Source organism: Physeter macrocephalus, chromosome 10 (genome assembly GCF_002837175.3).
Source record: "Physeter macrocephalus isolate SW-GA chromosome 10, ASM283717v5, whole genome shotgun sequence".
NCBI lineage: Eukaryota > Metazoa > Chordata > Mammalia > Artiodactyla > Physeteridae > Physeter > Physeter macrocephalus.
The window spans coordinates 25,561,662-25,582,680 of NC_041223.1; the positions used below are offsets into that span (position 1 = coordinate 25,561,662).

At 45.3% G+C, this 21,019-nt stretch overlaps 1 protein-coding gene across 3 annotated transcripts in view; it reads left to right on the forward strand.

The window, feature by feature from the left end:
• Positions 1–16,125: 16,125 nt before the first annotated feature.
• Positions 16,126–21,019, forward strand: part of NHSL1 (NHS like 1) — a 251,071-nt gene continuing 246,177 nt past the window's right edge. For all 3 annotated transcript variants that reach the window (XM_024122408.3, XM_055087471.1, XM_024122407.3), the window contains exon 1: positions 16,126–16,408. In XM_024122408.3, coding sequence (XP_023978176.1) covers positions 16,126–16,408 — 283 coding nt within the window. The remainder of the gene's footprint in view (positions 16,409–21,019) is intronic.

The window sequence follows — 21,019 nt, forward strand, 5'->3', positions numbered from 1 at the left end:
TTTTTGGTGGTACGCGGGCCTCATACTGTTGTGGCCTCTCCCGTTGCGGAGCACAGGCTCCGGAGGCGCAGGCTCAGCGGCCACGGCTCACGGGCCCAGCCGCTCCGCGGCATGTGGGATCCTCCCAAACCGGGGCGCGAACCCGGTTCCCCTGCATAGGCAGGCGGACGCGCAACCACTGCGCCACCAGGGAAGCCCCCATATTACTTTAAAAATAGCCTAATATAAATGACCCAAATAGGCACACATTTTTTTCTCAGTCTTATGCAATTAAAACAGTATTTTATAGAAGAGAGCTGGTTTGCTGTAGTTACAGTCTTACTTTGAGAAAAATAGACTGCTAGGTCGTTTTCCATTGAGATGAGGCATAGATCGAGGCTTTATGCAGCCCAAGGCTTATGCAATTTTGGAGTCCCTCTTTGAGAAAAAAGAACACCAAATAATTGATTTTTGCAAACTTCACAAAAATATTGGCCCTGTGAACACATTGGTAAGGTCTCCTCACAGGGCCAAGGAAAAATCAAGTGAGGAGCCCTGAGGCATTAGCCTTGTTACCTTTACAGTAAGTTCACCTCTGACTAAATATATATTATTGTGAAAATTTCTGAGAATGCTCCAGTTTCCCACATTCATGAAAAAGCTCTTTGGGTTTGATCCTTGGGGATGTGTAACATTACAAATAATCAATTACCTATGTAAAATGATGAATTATTCTGTTATTGACAGTGTTCCCTTATCATATCTGTTTATTGAAGCATAATACAATAATTTTAAATTTTACCATTTTGTATTTTTCAAAAGAAATAGCCAATAGCCCTTTCACAGGATGTGAGAAAAATGGAAACAAAGGAATATATATATATATCTGAAAGCATTTTTTTTCTCTTGGTGTAGATTTTTTTTCTGGAGACTTAATAAGTAATAAAATTATACCTTGCTTGTATTTACATAATTACTTTCTCATAGAATGTTACATTAATATATTAGGCTTAAGTAGTGGTTGAAAGTGGAGAAAAAGAAGAGTAAAACAAGGAGCCTAAACTTAAAATAACTTCACAACGGAGAAAGAACAATTTTCCTGACCATTCTTCTTAGATCTCCATGATCGAAAAGAAGTGGACAATTTAGATATTTACTGCATGTAGGAAATAAAGCAATTTCTATAGATAATTCTAGAAAAAACTTTTTTTCAGAGCTTCTTGAAATATTCTTAATTTTCCATTTTGACTATAGAAAATTGGTCTCTCAATTTTTTCTTGTCTCAGGTACATAGTTTTTTGGTTTTTTTTTGCAGTACGCGGGCCTCTCACCGCCGTGGCCTCTCCCTTTGCGGAGCAGAGGCTCCGGATGCGCAGGCCCAGTGGCCATGGCTCACGGGCCCAGGTACATAGTTTTAATAGCCTAATATTTGGTCATGTTTTTCCCATTTCTTTTTTTTTAAATTTATTTTTCTGAAGTATAGTTGATTTACAATGTTGTGTTAATTTCTACTCTGCAGCTAAAGTGATTCAGTTATACATATATACATTCTTTTTCATATTCTTTTCCATTATGGTTTATCACAGGTTATTGAATATAGTTCCCTGTGCTATATAGTAGGACCTTGTTGTTTATCCATTCTGTATATAATAGTTGCATCTACTAACCCCAGACTCCCAATCCATCCCTCCTCCACCTCCCCTCCCCCTTGGCAGCCACAAGTCTGTTCTCTATGTCTGTGAGTCTGTTTCGTAAATAACTTCGTTTGTGTCACATTTTAGATTCCATATATAAGTGATATCATAGGGTATTTGTCCTTCTCTTTCTGGCTGACTTCACTTAGTATGATAATCTCTGGGTCCACCCATGTTGCTGCAAATGGCATTATTTTGTTCTTTTTTTATGGCTCAGTAGTATCCCATTGTATATATCTTCTTTATCCATTCATCTGCTGATGGACATTTAGGTTGTTTTGATCGCATTTCTTCTTTTTGAAGATGAAGAATGAAATAAATGACCAGACGAGGGAGGAAGGAGAGGAAAGAGGCATAAAATTAGGATCCTCGACTGGAAATTGGAGAAGGAAAAGAATATGAATTTACTGAATAATATATTCATCTGACCCACTTCATCATCTTATGACACCACATTTGGAGCATGGACACTGGAAAAGAGAGAGGCCTACTGTGCGGATAAGACGATTTGTCGCCTCCAGATGGAGCAGGACTTGCTCGGTCTGTCCAGTCTGGGCAGCAGGGTGGTCACTGCAATTGCCAGGTGGGCTCACTTGGTTTAGGTACCTCCCCTTCTGTTAATGCATAAACTATTTTTGCAACCTTAGAACATTAAAAGTAGTAAGAGGAAAGGTACAAACTTTCACATAAGCGCTAGGGATGCGATGTACAACATGATAAATATAAATTAACTTTGCTGTACATTCTATATGAAAATTGTTAAAGAGAGTAAATCCTAAGAGTTTGCATCACAAGGAAAAAAATTTTTTTCTATTTCTTTAAGTTGTATCTATATGAGATGATGGATGTTTACTACACTTACTGTGATAATCATTTCATGAAGTATGTAAGTCCAGTCATTATGCTGTACACCTTAAACTTTTACAGTGCTGTATGTCAATTATGTCCCAATAAAACCGGAAGAACACCTGGAAGTCCAGGGGTTAGGACTCTGTGCTTCCACTGCAGGGAGCCCAGGTTCGCCCTCTGGCCAGGGAACTAAGATTCCCACGAGCTTCATGGTGTGCCACCCTCCCCTCCCCCGCAAAAAACTGGAAGAACAAAAATTTTTTTTTAATAAAAAAATAAAAATAGTAACGGGTTAATTGGGAATGATGGCACCCATATTAAATAACTAATACATAGTTAATTTAAATTTAATGCACACCTCACCTTTATGAACCAAGGATTTGAGGCAGCTCACCAGGTACACATGTAAAAAAGTAAATATTCAATAAATAGAATTTTGTTTAAAGTATGGTCATGGAAAATAGAGTGGAAAGTTAATAAGTGTGGTGGTGGGATTGGGTGAAAATAGAACACATATATCCTGGCCCGGAGGGCACAGATACTATAATAGAACAATAAATTTGTCATGAAGCTATGGGTCTATGGTCAGTTAAAATTTTTTTAATTAACCGTGGAGGAAAAACGTACTCATTTCTTCTAGGAAGCAGTGTTTTCCTAATAAAAGTTTTAAAAGGAATTTCTCAAGTGAAGCTGTAGTAAACAATATTCATAGCAAACAAAAAATAATAGGTTTATAAGCTGTTTCTTGTCTTGTCAGTTGATGAAGACCAGCTGAGTTTTTTAAAAGCTGCTGGGTAAAAACAGCTCTGCAGGGAGTAATCCATACTATGGAAAGAACCTGATACTATTTACTAAACAGTTCACCAAAGTATAAATATGAAAGCAGAAAGCTAAAAAAATACATAGTGTAATACTGGTACTTCCAATCTCATCTCAATAAGATGTTGAAATTGGCTAAGAGAAATGTTTCTGCCCTGATTCTGATTCAGGTTCTTTTACCTTGTTTTTTGTAGAATTCATACATTATAGTTGAATAACTGTAAAGAAGTTATTTCTACCTTGTTTTTTTGTAGAATTCATACATTATAGTTGAATAACTGTAAAGAAGTTATTTCTAACTGCTCTGGTTGAGATTTTAAAGGCTATTTATTTGCTGCATTTCATCTTCTATAGCTGTTTTCTCTCTTTGAGTCAGTTCCTTCATTCCTTCTTGAGGTGCTTACTTGTAGAACAGAAGAATGGCAACGTGATTTCAGTAAGGTCTTTGATAGTCTCCCATGATCTCCTTATAGACAAGATGGTGGAATATAATTTGGGTGGCAGATCTGTAGCCAGTTGGACATCTCTGTCACCCAAATGTTTACCAACAGATGGCTGTCGTTCTGGAGGGAGGGCTCTGTGGCGTGTTGTAAGGAGTAGTCCAAGTATAAGAAACGCTAAGGGGGGAGCAGGTTGGTGTGGTGTAGTAGATGAGCTCAGTTTTGGATATTTCTGTGAGGCTTTCAGGTTGAAAAGTCCTTTAGCAGGTGAGCAAATGGATTTGGGGGAGGGAAGGAGGAAGAGAGAGGGGGGAAGAAAGAGAGAGGGAGAGTGAAAGGGAGGGAGGGAAGGAAGAGGAGAAGAAAAGGAAGGAAAGGAAAAAAGGAAGGAAGAAAGAAAAATTGAGATCTAGTTAAATAACACACATTTATTAAGTACCAACAAACTATATACCAGGCAGTGGCTAAGCACTCTACAGGTTGTAACTCATGTGGGTATCACAGCAACCATTTAAGGATTATCTTGCTTTGGTCTCTGCTTTACAGATGAGGAATGGAGATATGGGTGGTGAACTGCCTTTCCCAGAGCCACACAGCTGGGAGGTGGAAAAAGCTGAGCTGTGAGCTCTGGTGAAAAATGAAGAGCTGGGCATTTAAGCAATAAAGCCATAGGTGTAGCTCTGGGAGCCTCTATGAGCTGAGGTACAGTAACTCCTCCAAGGTCAGTGTGTTGGCCTATAGAGGCTCAGAAAAATAAAAGCCATATTTCCTGCAAATGTGCATTTTTCACAGTGTGTTCATAGCTTTTAGCCCCTCAAATTAGGAAAATATGATATAGAGTGAGTGAAAAAGGAGCATGGCAGAAACCTGGGAACAGCTTCAAGAAAGTGGAAATGGTCAAAAAATGGGAGATGCAGCATAGAGTCAAGGGCTAAAGCAAGCACGAGGTTGTGGGTGACATCAGCAGAGCCATTTCACAAGAGGGATGGGTGAGAGAGGAGATTGCAGTGACTTGGTCTGTGGACCTGGAGACCTCAGGTGCAGACTAGTCTAGAAGCTTGACTAGGAAGGGAAAGAGAAAGAAGGGTGGGGCGGCTAATTATATAGAAAATCAGGATGAAGGGAAGGGTTTTTAATCTTTTAATGAGAGGCGTGAGTGTGTCTTAAATGCTCAAGTGGCAAGTGGGGATAGAGAGAGAACAAAGATTCCAAAGAGAGGTGATTGTAGGAGCACGGGTGTTGGAGATGCAGGAGCTGATGAATCCTTCCTAGTAAGCACAGGCAGGTAGAACGTCCACCTGGAGATGGAGGAAATGATGCGTATGTATACAGGTAAGTCTGGAGGTAGAGGAGAAGCCCAGATAAGCTAAGAGATTGCTATCTGGTCTCACAGCCAGCTTGTAGCATTTTTGGAGGTAGTAGAATCCACTATGTTTCCATGATATTATTCCTCTCCCAGTGAAAAAGTCTCCCCTTGACTTCCAAGATACTAGGCTATTTTTGGATCTTCTCAGGCTTATCTGAGGAACTCTTTTCTGGTTTTCTGGATCTTGTTTCTTTTCTTACCAGTTAAATGTGTTCTGGGCCCCCTTGTAGTGTGACACAGTTGAATAATTAGGGATCCTGGGGCCTGACCTGGGTTCAGACTCCGACTCTATTGCTTCCTGGCTTTGAGCTCTTGGACAAGGTACTTAAATTTACTGAGCCTCTCAGCTACCTCATCTATAAAGTGGGTACAATAAAACTTACCTTCAGATTACATGAGGATTAAGTGAGATAATATGCACACAATGCCTGGCACAATCCATGGTACGTAAGAGGTGCTCAGAAATACAACAGCCTGTCTCTTCTATCTCCCTTGGTGAGATCCCTAGAGACCCAGGCTCCTTGCTTCTGTGCAATTTTGAGAAAGTCACTGAATCTTTCTGAATCTATTTGTTCATGTCAAAAAATGGAGACAATCTTACTACACACCACTGGTGTGAGAATGCAGATGGCTCTATGGAAGTCTCCGGGAGACTGCTCCATCAGTCTTTGTTGACTCTAAATCTTACCTACTTCCTGAGCTTCGCTTCTTACCCATTATGAACATCTCCCCACAAGCATATTTTCCAGCCTCTTCTCACTTGAGCATTAGGTTCTAACTACTTGTTGGATGTTGCCTGGATCATCTGCTAATGGGTATGATTATTTTTATTTCTAACTTGTTATATTCACACTCATCTATGATCTCTTTTGTATCCTGCATAGTTGGCAAACTCTTCCTCCTGACCTTTACTTTCCCTGGTGGCAGCCACTTCTTCTTCTATTTCTTCTCATTGTACTGGTTATTTTCTATTTGCTGTCTATCCCCTCCTCCATCCTTCATGCCTGAGCATCTCTCAGTCTCCCTGGCCAGCTGGCTTCTCATTAGAAGTCCTCGTCCACAAGGGGGGAAAATTGTCTATGTTCTGCTAGAGAACATAACCATGGTTCTATTAAATTGGAAGCTAAGATGACCCTCTTGGTTATGTGGGGCTCCTCTTGCCACTGGAGGTATTGGCTGCTTACTAAAGAGATATCTGGTTGTTGCTACACAAAACAGTCAAATGGAAAGTTATTGTCCAGGACTCAGATCCTACAGGAATGAAGGTTTGGTTTACCCTAACAGGTGCTGACCAAGAGTAAAGAGAATATGGAGTGGGTGGTAGAAGGGTGTTGTGGTTATCAGCTTAGACCCCCCAAGGCTAGTTATAGAGGTGGGTGCATAACTTATGCTAATTGATTTTTTTCTTCATCCTCCCCTCCTTTCCTGCTACCCCATATGAGGTTCTGAAGGTAGTTAACATTGCAATTTAGGTCCTGCTCAGAACATAACTGAATTGATATCCCGTGGCTGACAGTAGCTAGGGGTGTTTCCCACATGTTGGGGGTCAGAGTTCCTTCACTGAGGGAAGAGCAGAAATGGATGCTGAGGGGAAAAGGTGGGCTGTTCTGATGAACCTCCATTTGTGTCTGCTCCCCTCTGCCCCACCACAACTATTACCTGATCTGTTCTAGCCCAGGATGTTGGGCCAGCTTCCCACCAATGCGAGGTACCGGCAAGAGACTGAAAGTGGGGAGAAGAGAGGTTGGGATATTTCCCCCCACTCTCTTCCTGCTCAAGGGCTACGTTTTTGGCAGTGAATGCACTTCTTCGGTTTACAAGTGGCCTCCTTCTCATGGCACCAGCTTGTATGGTGCTTTGAGAACACTTCCTTCCCCTGGGCTTTTCTTCCAGGTCAGATTCTTTGGGAAACAGACTGTGATACTCTGTCTGTAGAAGGTTTACTGAGGAGTGAGTGCTGGGGGTTGCTACCTGGGGTGGGGAAGTGAGGGAGGCAGGACTGGGCAGCGTATGTTGGGATGGCCCTGCAGTTAGTTGTCACAACTGGGCAAGTGGGCGGGACCTTTATGCCTCCATGTAGACCAGTCACTGTCTGTGGTTGCCTCTAGGGAAGGGCATGTCTTCAGTAAGGAAGTTCCTTTTAGTGAAGGACAGGTCCCAAAGAGGGATTTGGCTAATGCCTGTTGGCCACGGGTACTCCCAGCTGCTGGTGGATGAGGTCAGTCCTGGAGGGGAATCAGGGTGGTGCTCCGCTCACACCCTTCAAACCCAGGGGCCCCAAAGGCTTCCCACTGCTGCTAGTCCAGGGGGTCTCAGCATCCACTGATGCCTCTCTTAACCTGCTCACACCTCTGTAACATCTTATCGTTGTTCAGTTCTCTTAACTGAACCATCTGAGTTGATTTGTTTCCTTTCAGAGCCCTGACTAATATAGATATTAATTTAAAAATGACATGAATAGGGCTTCCCTGGTGGTGCAGTGGTTGAGAGTCCACCTGCCGATGCAGGGGACGCGGGTTCGCGCCCCGGCCCGGGAGGATCCCACATGTCACGGAGCGCCTGGGCCCGTGAGCCATGGCCTCTGAGCCTGCGTGTCCGGAGCCTGTGCTCCGCAACGGGAGAGGCCACAACAGTGAGAGGCCCGCGTACCGCAAAAAAATTAAAAAAATAAAAATAAAAAAATGACATGAATATACAAATACAAACTCTCATATGTTCAAGAAGGAGAAGTTCAGTACCTGATGATAGGGAGACCTGACCTGGCTGGGGAGGTGAGGGCAGGTTTAGTCAAGGAAGTGATGTGAGTGAACATCTGAAGGGGGAGTCAAGGTAACTATAAAGAAGAGAATAAGGGGAGGGGAGGGGAGGAGGAAGGAGAGACTTTTTTCTTTTGGCCATGCCACGCAGCATGCATGATCCTCACTGACCGGGGATCGAACCCGTGCCCCCTGCAGTGGAAGCGCAGAGTCTTAACCACTGGCTGCCAGGGAAGTCCCGGGAGAGACTCTTTTAACTGAAGAAAATGTTGAGTCTGTACGGCCCGCCCCACTCTCAGGTGAGGGCGAGAGTAGAGGCTGGAGAGAAAGGCAGGACCACACCTTCAGGCTTTAAGCCCCCCATTAAGGATAATTCTAAAGGTATTGGAAATGCTTTGAAGGTTCTGGAGCTGAGGGCCATAATCAGATTTGCATTTGAGGAAGATCTCTCTCTGGCTAATCAAAGACCAGTGTCATTTTTAATTTGGGGAAAATTACCACTTGCCTGCCAGTGTCTGTTAAAAGCAGAAGACTTTTCGGTTTATAGAAGTCTCCAGACTGACTAGACAGAAATTTCTATCACTTGGCAAATCCCACATATAAACTACAGTATATTTCATGGACGGAATGTTACATGTTACACCCCACTGCGCCTATTGTGTCTTTTTCACATTATGATAATTTGTTGCATTTTTTCCTACTGGGTAAGTGACACTAATAGTGTATCAACCATGAGACTTTTCATACAATAACAATTTGTACTATATATCAAACAGTTGGAAAATACTGTATACTCTATCAGGACTTCTGATTCTGCTTTCCACTAGTTTTTGGAGTCTTTACAGAGTATATAAACTTCTACCACTTTGGTTCTGGAGTTATTTAATAGGATTTCTCTTTATTCTCTCTTCAAATATGTTAATGGAAAAGTGTGAATACAGAGCTCTAGTCATGGTTTCGTGTACAGATGTAGTCTCGGACCTCAGGGCCCCTTTCTGCTTTCTCAGTTCTTGTTGACTGTTGAGCAGAGATCAACAGAGTCAAGGGCAGAGCCCGATCCCTTGCAGAATTTATGAATGGAGGAAGAGGGGGGACAGCCGCACAGAAAAACCGACAGGAGGGCTGTGACCAGAGCCCAGAACACCAGCCTCCCCCAGTGTTTCTAGCCTGTTGCCCTTCCCAGCACCCCCTGCCTCACCCAGAAAGGTCCCAAACTGGGACCTGGGAGTTTAATATGCCATTGCTTTCTGCCTCTAGTAATTTAGGCATGAAGATTCTCTTGATCTAAATAATTAACCTAAAAACAGTTGATTCTGTCATCTCACTGGGTTAGTGTTACTGGTTTAATTGTGTCCCTTAAAAAAATATGTTGAAGTCCTAGCCCCCAGTACCTCACACTGTGACCTTCCTTGGTAGTAGGATCTTGGCAGATGTAATAAGTTAAGATGAAGTCTTACTGGAGTAGGGTGGGCCCTTAATCCAGTATGACTGGTGTCCTTATAAGAAGGGTAGAGACACAGAGACAGAGACATGTGGGGAGAATGTGGCCATGTGACAACAGAGGCAGGTATTGGACTGATGCATCCACCTCTAAGCCAAGAAACACCAAAGATCGTTGGCAAATACCAGAAACAAGAAAGGATTCTCCTCGACAGGTTCCAGAGGGAGCAGGGCCCTGCTGGCACCATGATTTCATATTTCGAGCTTCCAGAATAGTGAGACAATACATTTCTGATGTTTTAAGCCATCCAGTTTGTAATTTGTTATGGCAGCCTGAGGAAATGAATATAGTTGGTGTCAATTTTTATCATAAACCCTGAGGTGAAACCCATATCTATTATCATGTAAAGTTTGAGTCCTTTTTGATAAGATTTACTGACTACTCGAGGGACAAAAAAAGATTTATTGAGCACTGTAGAAAATATTTTGTTTCAAATGGGATAAATCTTTTATTTCCAATAAAGGCAGATTTTAATTTTTATCTTTTGGATAATTATCAAGAAGAAGACATCAACTGTACATCCCCTAGTTGGCTGATGCAGTTTGCTTTCCTTTGTCATTAAGAACATTTCTTTTTTCCATTCACATAACCATAAGTCATTGTTCTATCTCTGAGATTTCATATCTGGTGCCCCCTTCTCTAATCACCACGTTCTTACCTATTTTTTTCTGATATTCCCCTGCAGCCACTTCAGGCCCATTCCGTGAAGTTCTGGGCCTTCCCAGGACTGCATGCTGGAAACTCTCCCCTCGAACTCAGGCCATTTACTTATGTTTGTCCACCACATTCTCCAATCCACCTCATACTCCACAGACAGCCTTTTAATGATGATCTTCACTGTGACCTTGACCCCCCTGAAGTTCCCACTGTGTTAATTTACAACCGTCTGCTCTCTCTGTTCTGCAGCTTCTAGAGTGCAGAAAAGTTAGATCCATGTACCTCTTACTCAAGCCATCCAACTCACCTGAGCTGTCATTCAGTAATTCTTGTATTCTCCACTTGTTGAGTTGCTAAGAAACTCCCCACATTTCCTTTCTCATATCCCCTCCAAATGGATGGTTTTTGCTCCCGTCTTCCTGAGATCTAGGCCATCTAGCAACTTCATTTGTATTTTTGGTCTCATCCTTCCATATTCACTTAATTCTCTCCAGAATCTTCAATCCCTTGATCACCCACTACTTCTCCCCCTCATAAATTCCTATGTATTCAACTGAAGTAACAGAAAAATCCAACCAACAGTTTAGTGCTTCTCAAACTAAAATATTACAATACATCTGATTCACCTGGGGAGCTTGTTGAAACATTCTCAGTCAATCTGGGGCCTGCGATTCTGTAGTTCTAATGAGATCCCCGGTGATGCTAATGTTCCTGGTCCCCAGACCACGAGGATTTACCCCTTAAGTGCATATGGGGTCATCCTTATGGGGCAAGTGCAGTATTTGCATGATGGCTTTCATTCTTCTGGGTTGCCTCTCATGGTCTCAAGATCCTGCTGCAGTTCCAGATATCCCATCTTGATCCAAGAGTGCATCCGAAGGCAGGAGGCAGGGGTCTGACCAGAGAGATGACAATGAGAGAGCCTTCTCTTGTCTTTCTCCTCTCATCAAGGAGGTGACTATTTCTTGAAGGCTCCCACCTCCCCTTAAAATTTATTGGCTTAGAGTTGGGTCACACCTGACCACTCACTGTCAAACCAGGATGGGACAGGAGGACTAGGACATCTCAAGAGGCTGGACATACTGGTACACAGGGTGAGTTCTGTCAGCAGAAAGGGGGAGGACGGCCCACCAGGATGGGCAGTGTCCTGGTTTTCACAGCGCCATCTTGAGCCCGACCTGGTTTTCAAGCACTACTTTGAGGGGAAAAATGTTTTGATAATAATGCCTTATTGAATACATTTTTGAGCTTCTTTTCATGGCAGTTTCCTCTACGAATGTTCCATACACACACACACACATACACACACGTCCTCTCTCTCTCTATCCTCTCTATTCATATCACTGATATCTGGCTTCTGCCCCCACTGTCATAATGGAATTGTTCTTTTGAAGGTTGCCAATAACCCCTTCCCCACTTACCTCTGCCTGCCTCGTTTTGGCCACTTTTTCAGTCTTAAGCCCCGCTACCCTAGGGATTGGTGAAAGCCACCACTCAGATCTCCTCCTCTGTTTTCTTTCAATCTCCTTTCTTCTCCACTTGCCCCCCTGGCTGGGGCCTTTCCCTGACTTGGACCTTAGCTCTCTGCTCATCTATCCTTACAGTTAGTCATCTATTAGCTCTTAGGACATCTGTTCTCATGTATTTAAGTATTACCTTTAAGTAGTACCTCTATGGCTCCCAAACCTTATCTGAATTCCACCCTCAGATCTTTACCTACCCATCACATCCTTCTAACTGCATGTCGCACCAAACCACTTCTCTCCCAAACGAGATTCTTTTCCTACTTTCCTTAACTTAGTAGGTGGCATTAAATTCTTCTTGGAATAAATTAGCATAGTTTTTTCTGTTATATGTATTATTTTACAGGATGTTAATTGGGCAGTTGTGACTGATGCACCAGGAAATGACAGCTATCGGACACCAAAGAGTTAGGATGGAGACTACAGGGTGGAAATCTCAAAGTACTGAGTGGCTGAGGACTGATGAGATACCTATTCAGACAGAGGCTACAAAAGAGGTTACTGTTGGGAGGGCTTTGGGAGGAGGATTTGTTTGGATGGAGCTGCCCGGGGAGTTCTGGCCTCACTCCGCAAGGGTAGGGGCACTGGCCTCTGACACCAAGCCACATGAGGACTTTCTCAGAACCTCTGAGAGCGTGGTGTAGGCTCCAAGCTGACAGTGGATGGTGCCAGATTCCCACCTGAGGAAGGTACTGCATCCTACGGGGCAGAGTAGAGGGCCATGTCTGGGAGGAAGCTGTTCTACCTTTCAACCATAAGCTTTCTAGAAATGTGTGAATCTCAGAGACCAGGTGGGAGTCCACAGTAGGAAGGTCAGCTTGGGGTCATTTTGAAAGGGATTCTGCCTAAAAGGTCTTGCTGGAGAGTTGAGGGGACCCAACAGCGAGAGTCTGTGTGGAGTGGACTCAAGGAAAACCAAGACTGAGGTAGAATAAGCAGTTAGAGAGACTTCCTTCCCAGCCTCTCAGGAAGTATGTTCAAACATTCCCAGTAGGGGCCACAAAAGTGTTCATGAAAGATTTGGCTTCAAACATCCATCAGGCCCAGAGGGTGTGATGCCCTTTGTGTCAGAGTACCAGTCCAGTATAAACCTTCCTGCTGTCCCACTCCTCCCTCCCCTTATGATTGTAGCGAGCTGGCCGGGGAGGGTGAGATGGAGGACAAAGCCCTTTGCCAGACTTCTGCCCACAGAAAGCCCTGCTGGGGAAGGGGCAAGATTTTAATTACTGAAATAAGAGCATGTCTTAATCTCTAAGTAATAGCAGGATTTTCAATTACCTGAGAGAGAACAAAATAGTCATGGGACTGCTTGAGTTGTCATTAAGTGGAAGGGGAAGACCTATCCTTATTGAACTGATTTTTAATGGGGTGGTAGGCAACAAAAATTGAGTTGCTTTTATGGGTACACTCCACAAATCCTGTTTAGTCAATGTTCTGGTTACGTAGAGAGCTTAAATTCAGCTTCTGGAGTACTGAAATCATTTTATTAAAAAATTCTATTCATATTGCCCCAGGATTACAAATTAACAAAAATGTCCTTGCTCCCCTTATATTAGTTTATGGGATTAAACCATATTTCTTTGCAGACCAAGATGACAGTCTCAAGGGATGAGAAGGATGAATGCATAAATTAATGAACAATGCTGAACCACAACAGTCTGCTGAAGCAGTTAGTGTTATCCATGATAAAGGACATGTATCTAGACTGTGTAAAGACGTATTCCTTCTTAATAACAAAAAGACAATAATCCAGTCTTTCAAAAATGGACAAAATTTCTGAACAGACATTTCTCCACAAATGTATGCTATCTTATTACAAAGAAGAGAAACAAATGGCTAATAAGAACATGAAAAGATGCTCCAAATCATTAGCTTTCAGGGAAATGTAAATCAAACCCACAATGAGATACCACTTCACAACCATTAGAATGGCTAGAATTAAAAAGGTAATATCAAGTATTGGTGAGGATGTGGAGAAATTGGAACCCTTATACATTGCTGGTGGGAATGTAAAATGGTGCAGCTACTTTGGAAAATGGTCTGGCAGTTCCTCAAAAAGTTAAACATAATTACCATGTGACACATCATTTCTACTCCTGGGTGTATACTCAACAGAAATGAAAACCTGTATCCACACAAAAACTTGTACATGAATGTGCATAGCAGCAGTACTTATAATAGCCCAAAAGTGGAAACTCAGCTGTCCATCAACGGATGAATGGATAAACGAATGTGGTATATCCATGCAATGTAATATTATTCAGCCATAAAAGGAACTGAAGCACTTATATAGGGTGTAACATGGATGAACCTGGAGAACAGGATGCTAAGCAAAAGAAGACAGACACAAAGGGGCACATATTGTGTAATTTCCTTTATATGAAATGTCCAGAAGAGGCAGATACATATAAACAAAAAGATGAGTGAGTATTGAAGAGAACTGTTTTTTTTTTTTGGTGGAGGGGGCGGATAGAGGAGGAGGTGATTAAAATGTTCTAAAATTGTGATGTTTGCATAACACTGAATATACTAAAATCCACTGAATTGTATACTTTAAATAGGTGAATTATTTGTGAATTCAAAATGTTATTTCTGGTTCCCTGCACTGGGAGCCCCCTGATGGCTGGGATGGAGCCAGCTTTGCTGACTGTATCTTAATTTTCTAGCCAGTGCTTCACACAGAGGCGCTCAACAAATACTTCTTGAGAGAATCACACACTTTTATACTGTACCTGATGTTTATACGGTGCTTCATAAATTTCAAAGCACTTTTTTCAGGGACAGCAGCAGTTCCTTTGTGCCTCATAATAACCCGAAGGTTGTGACAGTGGGTGATCTATGAGACTGTTATTTGCCCATATTGTGAAAACTGATCCGCTGTACAAAGGAAAGACCAAAACCCATTTCTATCTATTAACTTTCATCTGAAGGTGCTCCCTTAGGCCTGTTTGTCTTGCACTTCTCCTGTCTCCCAGAGAAAGGGAATACACTTTGTAGTACAATCAGCACAGCTCTGGGAGACTGATTCCCAAACTGCAACCCAACAGCACAGCAATTCGGGTCACTTGGGGGGCAGAAACCGAAGAACCTAGATTCCTTTGCTGAGCAAACATAGCGAGGAGGCCAGTGAGATTTTAGCTGCTTCAGGGTATTGGACTCAGTCTCCTCAAATACTTCTAACCAGAAGGTTTGAGTTAGTGGGGTGTCCCATGACCGTGATCTCAATAGCATTTAGCTTAAACGTCTTCCAGGCACCGAATTCAGGGTTCTAGGTTCTGGTCTGCCCTCTCCCCCGGCCCCCCCACCCACCCCCGCTCCCCACTTTCCCAACACACAAACACACACACACACACACACACACACACTCACTCTCTCTCTCACATGCTTGGGGCAAGAAACCCAGATTCAGCACATTTCTCCAGGACCCTTCCAGATGGAGGTGAGGGAGCCACAGGAGGAGCCATTTTGCTAAGAAAAACTCACTTGAAGCACCTCCAAAAAGAAGTCCTTAGAGTCCTCCCCGCCCCCCAGTTGGGACGCGCGCACTCCTAGTCGACTACAGAACCCCTGGCCACTGGGCGATTTAACGAGGTCCTCTTTTAGATCCACCGAAACGGCCCGGAAGCCGTGGCCGCCTTCCAGAGGGGGACTGGGAGAGCCTGGGGGGACCCACAGAGGCCCCGGGGTGTCGCCGGCGGGCGGGGCGCGCTGACCCGGGCCCCGCGGGCAGAAGCGCAGGTGAGCAGCCGGAGCTGGGCTCGCCGCCGCCGCCCTCGTGCCTCCGCCCCGCGGCGCCCCACCCCTCCCCGCACGGGGGCCGGGGATCGGGCGAGCTCCTCTGCCCAACCACCGGGGGGGCTTTGACGGGAAGTGGGGCGGCGACGCGGGAACCCCCAGACCGGGCGGCCGTGCCCGACCCGCCAGGGTGCGTCCAGGCGCGGGGCCACTACCTCCCTGCGAGCGCTGGGCGCGGCGGCCGCGGGAGCCGCAGGTGGTTCCCCGGGCCGGCCCTTTTCTCCTCCCCCTTTCCTTTCTTTCGCCTCCCCTCCCTCTCGCCCGGTGTCGGCGGCACTTCCCCCGCTTCCTCCTCCCTCTCCAATCGGGAGGGAGGGAAGGAGCCGCCGGCTCTTTCCTGCCTCCCTGCAAACTTCAGCGGGACTCGCGTCTCCACTCGCTGCCTCGCCCGCCGCGCCCCCAGCCCGGGAGCTGCTCCTCGAACTTCCTTTGGCCGCGCGGCCCGGGAACCCTGGCGGCTGGAAGGGCGCCGCCGGGCGCCAGGCGGCCGCCGCTCGGACCCTCCGGAGCCCTTCCCCGCAGCTCCCCGGGCGGCCGCCGCTCCTCCTCCTCGCCGCCCGCCCGCCCGCCCGTCGGTCCGTCCCGCCCGCCCGCCTCGCCGCTCCCCGGCGGGTAGGAGCCTCCCGGCTGCCCCCTCGGCGCCCCGCCGCCGCCCGGACTTTTCTTTGTGTTGGATGCGGACTGGCGCCCCGCGCCGACGGGGGCCGGACTGAGTGCCGCGCTCGCCCGCGCCGCCCGGCCCGGCCATGCCCTTCCACCAGAGGACCGTGGAGCCCGCGCGGCTGCGCCAGCCGGAGGCGGCCGGGGCGGCGGGCGCGCCGCTCTTCCGCTCGCTGGAGCAGGTCAGCTCGCACGCCCTGGTCTGCCTGCTGGAGCAGCTCGCCGACCTGTCGCGCTGCGCCGGGGACATCTTCGGCGAGCTCGAGGGACAGGCGGCCGCCCTGGGCCACCGCACCGCAGCGCTGCACCGCCGCCTCGACGCCCTGCACGCCGCCACCGCGCGCCTCGACCACCGCCGAGTGAAAATCCGTGAGTGGCAAGCGGCTCGGGGGAGGGGAACGAGGCGGGGAGGCGCCCAGCCTGCTGCTCCCTCCCGCCCCCTGGCGGCCCCGAGCCGGCTCTCTGGCATCCGCGCGGAGCCCCGGAGCCCCGGCCCAGCGCGAGGGTCGGGCTCTCGAGTGGGGACGGCGGGACCCGAGGCCCGGCGGCCGTGCAGGTGGCGGGCGCGTGTGGCGCTCTCGGGTTCCGAAGGTTCCTGGCCGCCTCGAAGGAGTGGGCGCCCTGATGGAGTGTGAGAATTGGGCTGGCCCCGTCCCACTGTCCGCTCCTTCCCTCTTGTTTCTCTGTGTGGGAGGCTGAGAGGAGCCCCGGGGGCGCTGTAGGCAGAGGAGGAGCCGAGGTGGTGGGAAAAGGGTCCGGGAAAGGTAGTCTGTTGCAGAAGCAGGGTACCACATAGGTATGGACTTACGATGATTCTAGTCCTTGAGACTTCAGGAGGATCCGTTTGTGAAAATCTCTGAGGATCTCAGCGAGCGTTGGGGCTGCATTCACCTCTCTGACCGGTGCTCTTAACCTGAGTACAAACAAAAGTCCGCTTTTAGTTCAGGGTTTTCTTTTTTGGTGCTAATGTTTGCCTCTTCCCGACCCCCGGCCCCTTCACTGACCCACCAGCTCTTTATAATTCAGGGAGCCTTGACCTTGTAGCGAGACCCAGCATCCCATTTGTCTTTGTCTAACCTCCTCCAACTCTGAAAATCAAGTCTCTGTCCTGAGGTAGTGATCTCTCCAAGCATCTATTTCATTTCAGCAGCTTAACCAACTCCAGTGAATGAAGTAACTGGAATTTCCTGTTGGCCCAAAGTAGAGAAACTTTCAGTGTGATGTTTATGTGGTTTCTCCCCTTTTGGTACATGGACTTGGTCATATTCCTCAGTGTAAAGAGTAAAGTGGAGATGGTTGATGAATTGCAGGGTGGGAGGGGAGGTGTTGGTGTAAAACACGCCTAGATTTCAGCAGCTCTGGATGAAATACTGTCTCTCTTAGAATCACTTCATATGCAATCTTGAATAGCTGGTTTACATTTTTTTTTTCATCCTTGCTAGAAAAGCTTAGCTATATTTTACCACTTTACAACTGGAACAGTTCAAGTTTTTAGTACTTTAATACTGGTGAGATTGTTTGCTGTAGTACATCGTTCTCCAAGTTGTGAAGTTATGTGATGGTTTTACATTTTACAGTTCATCTCTCTGATATTGCTGTCAGCACATCCTTATAAGTTGTGGGCTGTTCTCAACCAGGGAGAGTTCCCCCCATTCCTCCCCCACCAAAAAAAAAGTTAGAAAGGGGGAAAAAAAGTCAAAGTGGTCTCATAAAGTTGTTGGACATAACAAGAATATATCTACTTAATGTGAATACTGACCTCATGCATCAGGATATACTGTCTTAGTGGAATGTTATTGTCATCTCAGTAATCACTAGATGCTTCTATGCCTTTCCTGTGTAGAGTGTCTGTGTGTAGGTGAAGGAGAATTTCACCCTTGAGGAATGCTGTGATGAGGCAGGTCTGACTGCTAGGTGAACTGATCTATTGTGGGAACTGAAAGACAAGAGAAAACTCTCTGGAGGTCAAGAACTCCTTCTTTTGCCAGTTTTTTTTTTTTTTTTTAAGTTGTTTTCAAATTTAAATTTATTTATTTATTTATTTTTGGTTGTGTTGGGTCTTCGTTTCTGTGCGAGGGCTTTCTCCAGTTGCGGTGAGTGGGGGCCACTCTTCATTGCAGTGCGCAGGCCTCTCACTGTCGCGGCCTCTCCCGTTGTGGAGCACAGGCTCCAGACGCGCAGGCTCAGCAGTTGTGGCGCACGGGCTTAGTTGCTCCGCGGCATGTGAGATCTTCCCAGACCAGGGCACGAACCCATGTCCCCTGCATTGGCAGGCAGATTCTTAACCACTGCGCCACCAGGGAAGCCCTGCCAGTTTTGTTTTACGTTTGAACATACCATTTTTCTCTCTTTTCATACATATGCACCAATAGCTAAGGTTCATAGTCAAAAACCCCCCAAATTCCCTGAATTAACTAAGGTTGTCCTAATTAGTGACTGAAGTAACTCTCTTCAAAACTTTTCACAAGTTTCTTTGAATCTTTGGCTTTGATTTCATACGCAAAACCTGGCTTATCCTTTTTTTTTTAATGATGGAGAAGGAAGGCTTTTATTGAATATAATTATGTCTGAGAGTAGAAGTACACATATAGAGAAGAAAGCTGAACTATAAAGACATGGTGTTTTTGTGGTTTTTCACCTTCACACACTTAACTTTTTTATATGCTAAGATGCATTGAAACACTACGCATTCATCTTATTTAGACTCTGTTAGGATTCTTTTTTTTTAAAATGTCTTGTTCCTGTGTAAAAGCTACATTTTGAAGTCATTTTGGTCCCCTTTTAGGCAGGTCTAGAGAATAACATGCTACATTAGAATGGATGCATAGACTTTTAGACTTGAAACTGCCTGTAAAGGACATCTTTTTCATTAACTCTTAACAAGGGAGGAAATCGAGTCCAAGAGAGTTGAAGTGATTAGCCCCAGGTTAGGTGGTGGGCTAATGGCACAGCTGGGCCTGGAGCCCAGACCTGATTGACTCGCCTCCTGTCCCACTGCATATATCCTGCCCCTTTTAGGGTTAGGTGGGAATGGGGAACAATTTAGATACCTTCCATAAACAGTCCCAAGGATGACAATGACCCTTTAATTTCATCCTTCTTGTCAGATAAACCTTGTAATGAGTCTCCCAAGAAGCAAGTAACAGAACTGAACAGTTTATCAGAAGCCAGAGTGCAGCAGCAATGTATATTTCACTGCCTGATGGGTCTCTACTATAATCAAGGGTGTGAGTGGAGCTGTTTAAAAAACGTATACACTTTTATCTTTCCAATACAGAAACAGCATTTTAGTCCTGTGGGCCAGCCCTGCCTCAATAATTCTGAGAAGTATTTAGTCAAGTTTGCCCTTCCTCAAAATCTCATAGGTAGTCATCCAAAATAATTTTTTTGTTATAATTGGGGATAACATACATCATTTTTTCCTTCCTGCTTATCCTTAAAGACTCCCCTAATGCTTCCCCCAACACCACCAGGTTGGAGGGAGGGTTCCCATGGCATCCAGTATAGGCATCTGTTCGGCCCCTCCATTCCCCACATTTACCAGTGTGGGCTGAAATCCTCTATTCATTTCTGCTCCCCTCTGCTAGATAGCAAGCTCCTGAGGTCAAGGATGGCTGCATCTTTGTTTTTCCAAAGTTTAAAACAGTGCCTGGAATGCGACAGCTCAATCGATATTTGAACTGAACTAATATTTAGTTTCTTAGTGCTCAGTGTCAGGAAGAATAACTACAGAAACCTCTGGGAGGGACTGTTATACTGACTGCTGCAAGTCTGCATGAACAAGACAATTGCTTTATTTTATTTATTTTTTTAAAGGGAACATTGTGTTTACTTATTTTTGGCTGCGTTGGGTCTCTGTTACTGCGCATGAGCTTTCTCTAGTTGCGGTGAGTGGGGGCTACTCTTTGTTGCAGTGTGCGGGCTTCTCATTGTGGTGGCTTCTCTAGGTGTGCAGGCTTCAGTAGTTGTGGCCCGCGGGCTCAGTAGTTGTGACACACGGGCTTAGTTGCTCCACGGAATGTGGGATCTTCCCGGACCAGGGATCGAACCCACGTCCCCTGCATTGGCAGGCAGATTCTTAACCACTGTGCTACCAGGGAAGTCCCGACAATTACTTTAAAAACAAATGAAAAAGTAAACTTTCTGCCTCTTTAAGGTTATGAGTATACTTCCATAAAAGTCATATGTCGTTAATTCTGCTGACAAAATAAGTTCCCATTAAGAATAGTGACAGTGGCCAGAAATCTGGGTAGTTACATCTTGGCTCTGTAAATATTCGAAACAGACTTTTCTATACAGAAATGAGTAGACAATCTAACAGCCCTGTATTATTTTTAAACTCCGAGTGATTTGTTTCTTTTTATAATTAATAATAACATTATACTTTGTAGCACTTTTATAACTGAAAGAATGTTTTTCACTTCTTGCGAGGTAGGAAGGCCAGGTTGCAGTATATCCGTTTTATGGACAAAGAAATGGAAGTTCTGGAATTAGTAAGAGGTATACATAAGCAGACATTGAGTCTTCTGATTTCTAGTCCCAAACTTCACCTTAACAGTGCTTCCTGGGTGAATACGAAATGTAATTGTCGAAACAGATTTGGAAAAAAGATGATTTGCTGGCTTTTTTCCCTTATAGCTCCAGAAAAGCAGATTTTTCTCCCCCTTAGATTCTAGAAGTGTTCTAAGTTCAGGGAGGTTTGTTGTGTTGCACGACTATAGGGGCACCATTCACACCTTAGTGTATGTTAACTGTGCTTCCGTGGGGTTGGTGTGGTTCTCAGCATGTGCACCCATATGTGATGGCCTTGGTAGAATGTATACAATTTTTATAGGTGAGATAAATGGCTTTCAAGATAGCTTGCTGTTATTTGTAGCGAGGTGGATGGACCTGGAGTCTGTCATACAGAGTGAAGTAAGTCAAAAGGAGAAAAACAAATACCATATGCTAACACATATATATGGAATCTAAGAAAAAAAA